The sequence below is a fragment of the Cajanus cajan genome, chromosome 4, assembly GCF_000230855.2.
Source record: "Cajanus cajan strain Asha chromosome 4, NIPB_CcT2T_4, whole genome shotgun sequence".
NCBI lineage: Eukaryota > Viridiplantae > Streptophyta > Magnoliopsida > Fabales > Fabaceae > Cajanus > Cajanus cajan.
The window spans coordinates 71,929,368-71,940,308 of record NC_138520.1 but is presented as its reverse complement, the minus strand read 5'-3'; the positions used below and the strand labels follow the sequence as shown (position 1 = coordinate 71,940,308).

General features: G+C 34.3%; 1 protein-coding gene across 1 annotated transcript; it reads left to right on the top strand.

The window, feature by feature from the left end:
• Positions 1–278: 278 nt before the first annotated feature.
• On the top strand, positions 279–10,941 carry LOC109814700 (uncharacterized). The gene is made up of 21 exons (XM_020379192.3): positions 279–684; positions 767–865; positions 974–1,125; positions 1,511–1,583; positions 1,665–1,787; positions 2,155–2,263; positions 3,472–3,551; positions 3,697–3,778; positions 4,329–4,468; positions 4,566–4,676; positions 4,818–4,934; positions 5,057–5,146; positions 5,731–5,784; positions 6,200–6,274; positions 6,361–6,436; positions 6,540–6,639; positions 6,965–7,034; positions 7,425–7,498; positions 8,676–8,782; positions 9,492–9,749; positions 10,313–10,941. Exons 1-21 carry the CDS (start codon positions 559–561, stop codon positions 10,582–10,584), a joined length of 2,388 nt encoding a protein of 795 aa, XP_020234781.1. The 5' UTR covers positions 279–558; the 3' UTR covers positions 10,585–10,941.

Here is a 10,941-nt window from a genome sequence, read left to right as displayed (position 1 = left end):
ATTTAAAATTTTAACTAGTTTACATGTGTGGTAAAAAAAAAAAAATTATAGTTTCTATGTCAGAAAATTAAGTTTGTTAAACAATTTCCTCCGCATTCAATTTCTCTACGTAAAATAATAATTATATAATATTTATTAACATTTATAATAATAATAATTATTCTACAAATCAAATCAATTAAAAGTCATTGAATAAAATTATTACTTTTCCTCTCAAATCTTGTAACACTAGTTTGCGAAGGAAGTTTGAGGAAAAGGGAATTACGAAGAAAAAAATAATCTCAAACAGTGGCTTATTATGAGGCATGAAATCCTGTTCTACTCCATATTCCGTAATTTCCCTGCATATTCCCCAATTTCAAGGAACCAGCCAACCAAAAGAATCTGAAACATTTCACCCGCTGCTATTGCGTGCGTGTCCACTATTTTCATTTTCCCTTCGCTTGTTTGCCCCACAATAACGGTAGTAGACCGCGTAACACCCAATCAGATCCACCCAGCGTCGGTGGTTAACGCCCTCTCCCACCCTCCGCCACCGCACGCCGATTCCGATCCAGCATGTTCAAATTCCTGAAGGAGGTCGTCGGCGGATCTGGCACCGGCATCAAGGATCTCCCTTACACCGTCGCCGAACCTTACCCTTCCGCGTGGGGCTCATGGACTCATTCTCGCGGCACCTCCAAGGTACAATTACAACAACGCTTTTTCACCTTCCAATTCAACACTATAAATAACCAAATCACACTGCCACGTCACTCTCTTTCAGGATGACGGTTCTCCCGTCTCCGTTTTCTCTCTCTCCGGCTCCAACGCTCAGGACGGTCACCTCGCCGCCGCGCGCAACGGCGTCAAGCGCCTCCGAACTGTGAGTTTCACCTATCCGATTCTTAATTTTCGGATTTATGTATTTATTTTGGATTGCGTCGTTTTGATTGTGCTGTGGACTTGTGTTGTGATGTTGCTGATTTTTCAGGTGAGGCATCCGAACATCTTGTCGTTTCTTCACAGCGCGGAGATCGAGACTCACGATGCAGGCTCTCCTAAGGTCACGATATACATTGTGACGGAGCCGGTGATGCCGCTGTCTGAGAAGATCAAGGAGTTAGGGCTTGAAGGTACACAAAGGTATCGATTGAGTTTTTCATGATTTGATGTCATGCATGGAGTTCTGAAGTTGTGAATAGCACTATGTGTGTGATGTATTTTTTGTTTCTTCGTGTGAGTCACTTGTGTACTTTCAAGTGTCAATTGAGTTATTGATAATTTAATATCGTGCATGTGGTTCTAAAATTGCACATAACGTGGTGTGTGATGTCTTTTTTTTTTTTTTGATCGTGTGAGTGACTTTCGAGTATCCATTGAGTTGTTAATATCAGGCATGAGGTTATGAAATTGCACTTGACATGCTGTGTGATGGTGTTTTTGTTCGAATGAGCGACATCATTTGGTCGGTGAATTGAGGAATCCGATGTGGTTACTTGCTTGTTTTGTGTGTTACTGGGCTTTGTAGGGATGAATATTATGCTTGGGGTCTTCATCAAATAGCTAAAGCTGTGAGCTTCTTGAATAATGATTGTAAACTTGTAAGTATCAAGGAGATTCCTTTTTTGGCTCTTTTTATTTTATTTTAAATTTTTTTTTTTGACAAGTTTTATCTGTTGTAGGTTCATGGTAATGTTTGCTTGGCTAGTGTTGTTGTAACACCAACTTTGGATTGGAAGCTTCATGCTTTTGATGTTCTATCAGAGTTCGATGGGGGCAATGAAACGTCTTCTGGCCAAATGCTGGTAAATTGACATTTTTGTTTGCAATGCATTGTCTTGTTAGTTCTCACATTTCTATTTGAATATACATTAAGCGAAATACTTACTTTACTCTAGAGGGTGAAAGCTTCTTGGTATGAGGTTAGAAGGTCATGGCATGCTAAAACTCTTTGGTAGACTGAAGTCTGTCAACTAAAACTCGTTCTCATATATTGGCCATTTCTAACTTTATGAACCTTTCTAACGTTCATGTCATGAAAAAATTGATATTACAGATGCTCCCTTGTAATGATTTGATCTCGATCTGGCCTTCTTTCTTTATTTTAAAATAAAAGATATGGAGTTTGGAGACCAAATATAGTCCTCACAAGTTTTAGTGCTTCCCGTTCAGCAATATGCATGGCTTGTTGGATCACAATACAAACCGATGGAGTTGGCGAAATCAGACTGGGATGCAGTTAAGAAGTCTCCTCCATGGGCAATTGATTCTTGGGGCATGGGTATGTCGTCTTCTGTTTATTTTGATGATAATTTATAGTGATAGAAATTTGGTTTATATAGTGGAGTGGTACACAAGAATAATCTGTTATTTTTGCATCTTTAGTTGCTAGCTTTGGAAAAAGTTTCAGTCTTGCCAAGCCTAGTCAGTTAGTCACATGACCCTAACATATATGTTACAATTTGTTCTCATTTAGAACTCAGAACTGGGTAGTTCCACTGACACTGAGAATATCAAATGAAATTTTCTAGTTTGTAAGAAATTACACTAGGGGGTGTTAGGAAAATTTTAAAACTAGTTTAAAAGGGTACACAATGGAGCTGCTTACACAAGGTAATATGAAAATAAACCAGTTCTTAACTGGGCATAGTTTGGTTCGAATTTACTGCAAAACTAATTTAATATTGATTTATTTATATAAATGTCAAAGTTTGTGATTTTCAATAAAGTAAGCATGTTAATCTGGAAAATATGTAGGGATCAACAATTGGGCATTGGATGAATTATTTGTCCGTGTAACTAGCTTTTCCAATAACCATTCTTAATTCTGGCTGAAGGATAGAAAAAGGGAACATGAAATGGAGGCGAGTTAGCCTGGAAAAATTTGGACTACAAACAAGGAAACAAAGAGTTGGATTGAGCCAGTTTTGTCCCATATTTAGCTCAGATAAGAACTAGTTTTTCAATAATGGTATAATAACCAAACAACCTATATCTAAAAACCACCCCCACCCCCACTCCATCTGTATATCTGGTTTTAAAAATTTGCCAAGCATTCCCTTGTTTTCTTGTTTACATATTGCAGGTGCAATTATTATAATTTCTCCTCTGCCCACTTATATCTGAGGGGATGTTTCTACTTGCTTCTTTCGTTGAGAAGGGATCATAATGCCAATTTAGTACCCAAGGAACAAATCAGAAATATTTTATAACAACATTTGCATAATTGTTGCCGATAATCTTGTTCATGCAAACCTGAATAATTGGATGTGTTTCCAAATTATGTTTACAAATTATGTAAAACCTTTTTGTTCACATGAAACTTCAGTAGGAATTTCTTCATATATTAGAAGTACCTTTTCTCTCTTGAGAGTTTAAATTATGTTAACTTGGACATATGTTGTAGGTTTGCTGAATAATTTTTGTCTACTGTCTATTTTCCTTTCTTTGTATACCTCTCTAAGGTTTTTAAAAATCACAATTTTATAGGCTGCTTAATCTATGAGGTATTCTCTGGTCTGCGGTTGGGCAAAACAGAGGAGTTACGCAACACTGGTTCCATTCCCAAGGTCAGCAGCCTGCTTAGAATTCTCTTTTTCTTTGATGATTTTATGATTTCATAAAATAGGTTTATCTACTGGTTGCTCTAATGTTACATTCTTCTGAAAAATTCATTTTTCATCTTTGTACGTCATTTTTTTTTTTTTTGCTCAGTCTCTGCTTCCAGATTACCAACGATTATTGAGTTCCATGCCCTCTCGTAGATTAAATACATCAAAGCTTATAGAAAACAGCGGTGAGTGCTTGTTGATATGTTTATACTTCATCATTTATGGAATTGGTTCATCTAACATCAAAGTAGTTTTGCTTTCTTGTTTGAAGGATTCATGTGTTTTGTTGTTTATATTATAAGTTATATAGGATCCTATACATGCATAATTAATTGTATAAGAAGGATTGTACATTAGAAAAATTTGATGAATTTTAGTTTTCTTGTGAAGACAATTGAATATGTGTGGGTGGGTCATGCGAGGCAGAGAAGAAGGATTCACTTTATCATGGTATTATATATGTGTAGTGAGGGTCACTGTTTAAACAGAGTTATATTAGCATCTTCTAATGTAAATTAATTTTAGCTTGTCCATATTTAGATGGGGATTTTTCTGCTTCATGGTCACCTGTAAACAAAAAATAAAATCTGCTTCCACATCCTATAACCCTTTCTATGTAAACATTTGACTTTCTTAATTTGATGATTGTCATAATTTGCGCTTCTAAGTCCTGATGTAATTCTCTTTAATCCTATCTTTTTATATAGTTTGAGTTTCTTAATAATGGATATGCAGAGTATTTTCAAAATAAGTTAGTAGACACAATACATTTCATGGAAATTCTCAGTTTGAAAGATAGTGTGGAGAAAGACACATTCTTTCGCAAGCTTCCAAATTTAGCCGAGCAACTTCCTCGCCAGATAGTGTTGAAGAAGGTATATTTCTATGGAATTTCTATTTATTAACTATTAAGGGATCACCCTTTGTCATCCAGTTTTTTTATGATATTTGATTTTTTTTTTATTTTCACAGTTAGTTCCTTTATTAGCTTCTGCCCTTGAATTTGGTTCAGCTACCGCCGCAGCTTTGACTGCATTGTTGAAAATGGGTTCATGGCTTTCAGCTGAGGAGTTTAATGTCAAGGTAAATAATAGTTTGACACTTTCATTTCATGTCAACCATTTTCTTTTCCCTTCCATGCAGTGCATAATTTTATCTCCATTTTACTCTTTTTAATTAGGATTCAACTCCATTCTTGTATTGGATTTCTATATTCATATCTAGGTGCTTCCAACAATTGTAAAACTCTTTGCCTCCAATGATCGAGCTATTCGAGTTGGCCTTCTTCAACATATTGATCAATATGGGGAGTCTTTATCAGCACAAGTTGTTGATGAGCAAGTATGAAGTCAATTTCTCTATTTTTCATTTTGTTCTTGACAATTCCTTTGTACAATATGCTAACTTTTTTTTTTTTTTGGCAATGTGGATACTTAAAAATTCTTATTGACACATGTAATTAGGTTTACCCGCATGTTGCTACTGGGTTCTCTGATACATCTGCTTTTCTCAGGGAACTGACTCTTAAGTCTATGTTAATTCTGGCTCCAAAGGTAAGTCTGTCATATATTGAGAATTTGACATTAATGGATTTTGCTTTTTTCCCTTGGTTTCATTTTTAAAATTCAAATGTGTTATTTGTCTTATTGGAATGTCTGATACATATAACATTTACAGCTAATTGGTGTTTGTATAGCATGTTTGACCTTTTATTGTTAAATTTACACTGAAGAAATATCTGTTTGAGGGGAGGGATGATTTTTCTAATTCAGTAAGCTATTGACTTTTCTAATTCAGCTGAGGTCTAAGTTGTGTCAGAGCTTGGGAAATAGCACAGATCTGTTATTGCTCTTTGGTGCATTTTAAATAAATGTTCATAAGATGCTCAGATATGAAACTATAAGATTGGGTTTGCATAAATGCGATGCATAGTTTGCTTTATATTGATATTTATAATACTAAATGGTGATCAAATTCTGATTGACTCTTAAGTATCATGTACATTAGAGCTTGCATCCTGTATCTTTACTGGTCCGTTTCTTTTTCCCCTTCCTTTCCTAAATCTTCTCACCTATTTATCTGGTGAAACTTCACTGGAGTATTGTTTGTTTAATTGTGGGTTGTCTTGTAATTGCAGTTGTCTCAAAGAACCATGTCAGGGTCGTTATTGAAATATCTGTCAAAGTTGCAGGTACTGCCTCAACCAGTTTTGTTTAGTGAATCAAATTATCAGAAGTCTAGCTGCATGTTTCTTACTGAGGAAGTGATGAATCAATAAGGCTTTTCTTTTACTTTTTCTTTTCAATAAAAAAAGTGTTATAGACTCTGTCTAAGAATCTTGGATTTGGGAGACCAATATGATGAAGCAGAAAAAATTGAACTGTCCCATTAAAATTTTATAATATATTGATCAGTACACAGCTCCTTTTTTTTGAAGAATATGCATATTTCTATCTGAAAATTTACTGATAACCCGGCTGCCAATTTTGATTGAATGCAAGCATTTTAGTCAGGAAAAATATGGTTTTTATTTATATTATTTGCTTCTTCATGTTAATGCCTTCATGGTTTTTATTTCTAAAATGTGTAAGATCTGCATTTTGCAGGTTGATGAAGAACCAGCAATTAGAACAAATACTACCATATTATTAGGCAATATTGGAAGTTACTTAAACGAAGGAGTATGTTTCAAATAGTGTGCTGTGTTTTATTTAATAATGTTAGCATATTTTTCTTTGGTGGATTAACTTAAAAGCTATTTTTGCAGACAAGAAAAAGAGTTTTGATTAATGCATTTACAGTCCGAGCATTACGTGATACTTTTCCACCTGCTAGAGGAGCAGGTATCAAAATCATACACGCGTATCTATAACTTATTAGCTTTTCTTCATTGTTATACTTTTGTTCCAACATTCTTTGCTCATAATTTGAATTTTGATTATTCAGGCATAATGGCTTTATGCGCCACCAGTTCCTACTATGACATCACTGAAGTTGCAACCCGGATTCTTCCTAATGTTGTTGTGCTCACAATTGATCCTGATAGGTTATATTTCACTATGAATTTTTATTTCTTGTATCCCCTTTACCACGTGAAGATGAGGAATATTCTAGTAACTTAACTTATCCCATTAATTAGTATTTTTAATGGGTTGATTCATCTTTATGGTATTGTAATTTGTTGCTGCTCGATTCCCTTGCCCCCCTGAACTGTATATTGATATGCTCACTATATATTAGTGCTATGTTATGTTTTGTTGTTTGTTTCTTGTCTTTAGGTTCTAAATATATGTCATTTTTATTGTTGTACTGTTGGTTATTTGGTCATTTGAGATAATCATTGCATTGTGTTCTTGTCATGGTTTAAACAGTGATGTTAGAACTAAGGCGTTTCAAGCTGTTGATCAGTTTTTGCAGATAGCAAAGCAACATTATGAGAAGGTATACTCTGAAACTGTTTTTTGGTACTGTTCTGATGCTTATCATGGTTCCTAAATTAGTCAGCATGTAATGTATATCTTTTAGAAGAAATTAGGTGTACAGGCTGAGAATATATATATATATATATATATATATATATATATATATATGTGTATACACACACACAGAGTGTGCGTGACTTCTATTTTTTAATCAACATTTCTATCTATCCTCTGATAATATGTTTTCCCCCCTACTACTAATATCCTTTGTTAACTTTTTTAATTTAAATAAAATATCTTCCATTAGAAGTAAACTATCATTTTGAGAAAGCACGAGTATATAGACGAATAATGTCTTTGATGATGATCATCTGATGTGATGCTGATGTTCTTCTGGTTTCTGTTAAAGACAAATGCAGCAGATAGCACTGGCGGTGCAAGTTTGGGAAGCTCATCTGTTCCAGGAAATGCTAGTTTGCTTGGGTAAGTCAGTTAAAACTTTGTGTGATTAAAAGTTCAAATGTTAAGAATGGAGGGGGAGAGAGTTAATATGAACATCTGATGTTAGATTTTCACTGGTGAGTAGCTTATTTTTCATTCAAAAACAGATTTTATGTAAAAAGATTCATGCATTTTGCATTATAAAAACTGAAAGCCAAAGTAACTAACCCAAACACACGTGTATGTTAACTTTTTTTTTTTAAAATATTTTTTTAATATCAGTGCCAATTAAAAATGCACATACATGATAATTGATTATTGCTTACATTTGTACTATATAACAAGTTTTATTAATATGTTATAATCTATTTTTAAAGTCTTAATTTAATGGCCACATATATGATCATGATAAATGGGGAGGACCACTGATGGTGATTAAACGTTTTTTGTTTTACTTACTGATGGTATATACACATACATGCATTCATTCATACTTGTATACAAATATTTGTGATATGATTGTTAGAATGCATGAAAGATATCAAGGAGTATCTTAATATCTTTAGGAAGTTATTTATTCTATAAAATTAAGAGTCTAGTATTATTAGTATAAATAAGAGTTAGTGTTTCATGTTTATCATCTCATTGTAGCACATCACAATATGAAAAAAATATTATTTAGTCTTTCATCTCTCAATTCCTTTCCTCAATATCTAGAGTTTCTTAATTCAACAATGATCTTAAAATACAAGAGGTTGTCATATTCTGGGAAGCATGAGTTGATTGCAAATTCATAATATATATAAACTAGATAAATTGGTAGGGACCCAATACTAGTAAATCTACCAATTTCATGAGGCATATTACTGATAGAGCACCAGAAATATATTAACAGAAATCCCATACAATACAGCAATAAACTTGTTGTACCCTACTATACCCTTATATATTACTTCCATCATTTATTTGACTTATTTCTATGAATAACTGTCATCAAGGTAGTTTCTAATTCTAATACAGAATTGTTAATGCACGATAAATTATTTTCTATCACATATTCTAACAATGAAATACTGTCCTAACTGCTATCCAATAGTACAACTATCTAATAATACATGACTGCTCACAATAGTTATTATTGTTACCCGTCAATTACCCCCCATAAGATATACATTTTCATCAAGAAATTGGTGCTGATTTAACCCTTGTCGTCATTCAGATGGGCTATGAGCTCCTTGACCTTGAAGGGTAAACCTTCTGATCATGCTCCAGTTGCTTCTGCGAGTTCAACTGCAATCACATCAACATCTTCTAATGGCACCACAGGTATGCCTCTAATCCTAACTGAAACTACCACTTCGTGTAGAGGAAACTATGAAATTGGCAGTTTGACTTATCTGTCAATTTTCTCTAGTTTTATTAACATAGAGCTTGTAGAAAAAGTAAACCCTTATTATGATACAAATGACATCATTTTAGTCTCCAAAGAAAACTTACTTTAATATCAGGCATAGAAAGTGCCATTAATTTGGTCCTCCAAAGTTGACATTTAGTCCCTCAGTTATTGAAAGTAACATGAACTTGGTTCCTTTTTCATAGGAAAATGACAATCCATCAAAGGATGAATAAACTGTTTTTACAGTCCATAAACAGAAGGATGTTTTTGGTGTTGCTTTTCTTGTTTGGGTGACTAAATTGATGTCATTTTTTTTTTGGAGGATTGATCTAAATCACCTGACTATAGCTAATAGATATGATTTTGTATTAATGGGATTTTATTTAACTGTTGAATGAAGAGAAAGAAAGGAACAAAAATGGAATAACACGGGGAAGATACAACTTAAGATATCACCCATCATCCTCATACCTTTTCCCTAGATGCCGAGCTATTAATCCTGCTTCTATATCTTATCTGTGAAGATGCCCTAATTCATTTTACTTAATTAGGATGGCTTTTTTCCATTATTACTTTTTATTTTTATTTTTATGACATATACCAAGGTTTATTTCATTTCTTTTTTTGGGGGTAATTCAGATATAGAGATGCCATCAACAGCGCCAGCCCGCGTAAGCTCTACAACAGATTTGGCCGAACACCCTGTCCCTACATCTCCTACATCAACCGATGGCTGGGGTGAACTTGAGAATGGAAGTAATGAGGAGCATGAAGGTGACAGGGATGGGTGGGATGAACTAGAACCACTTGAAGAGATAAAGCCAACTCCAGCTCTTGCAAACATTCAAGCAGCCCAAAGGCGGCCTGTTTCTCAACCTATTTCACAGGCAAAACAAGGTATTATATATTTATTTCTGTTGGTATTATGGTATGAATTTCCATGACTGCAAGTTACTATAAGTTTCAGTCTCCGATTGAAAGTTGACATCTATGGTTATTCCAGGCACGAAATAATGATAAATAATCTATGATTGAAACTTGAAAAACTGTTGCATGTTTTATGCCTGATAAATAATGACAAGATCCAGGAGTTGAAAAACTTTTGCATGTTCTATGCCTATAAATAATGACAAGATCCACCAAGTGATCGATGTGAGTGAATTCCTAATTCAAGTTTGCAGTTTGCACTAAATGTTGGGTTGGCGTTATTTTTGAATTACTAATCTCACTAAGAAATGCACAGAAAGCTTTTGCCATTTGTGACTGTAGATAGTATTATTACTGAAGAAAATAGTGTTTGAGAGATGTTTCCATTTTATTTGATAGCTTGTAATCTATAAATTCAAGTTTTGACAATTTCCAGGCAAATTTTTAAGTGTATTCATTTACATATTCGGTTACTTCATATACAGGAGGTGTATTAATTGCTTTTTTTATTTTAAAATCATTGTTACTTTTAGCCTCAAATTTGCGCTCCAAAAGTACACCAAAATTGAACAAGGATGAGGATGAGGATTTGTGGGGGTCTATAGCAGCTCCTGCACCAAAAACTTCAAAACCTTTAAATTTGAAAGCATCTAGAAGTGAAGATGATGATCCTTGGGCCGCCATTGCTGCTCCTGCACCCATTACCAAGGCCAAGCCCTTATCGGCTGGAAGAGGTAGGGGAACCAAACCTGCTGCTCCAAAATTAGGTGCTCAGCGGATAAACCGGACATCATCAGGCATGTAATCCAAATTTCCAAAGAAGAAAAAGGAATGGCGAAAGAGTTAATCTTCCTGCTATTTGCCCCTTTCTCCTGGTGGCTGTGATCATGTTAAGTTACAAGAATCCGTCTCTATGATATATGAATTACATTTGTGATTTTGTTGACATAATTGATTTGTAATACTATTCTTTTGCATGTCAAGAATTTAACCAGAAGGGAAATCTTCTTGGCAGCATTTTGTGAATTTTTGTAAGGCAACAAGGCTGTGTGTGGTATATTTGCTACATCTTTTGGGTTTTCTTAACATTTTTATTTGAAGAACAATTAACAATTAGATGTAATGTAATTAATTTCATAATATGTAGGAACGTTTTTTGTTA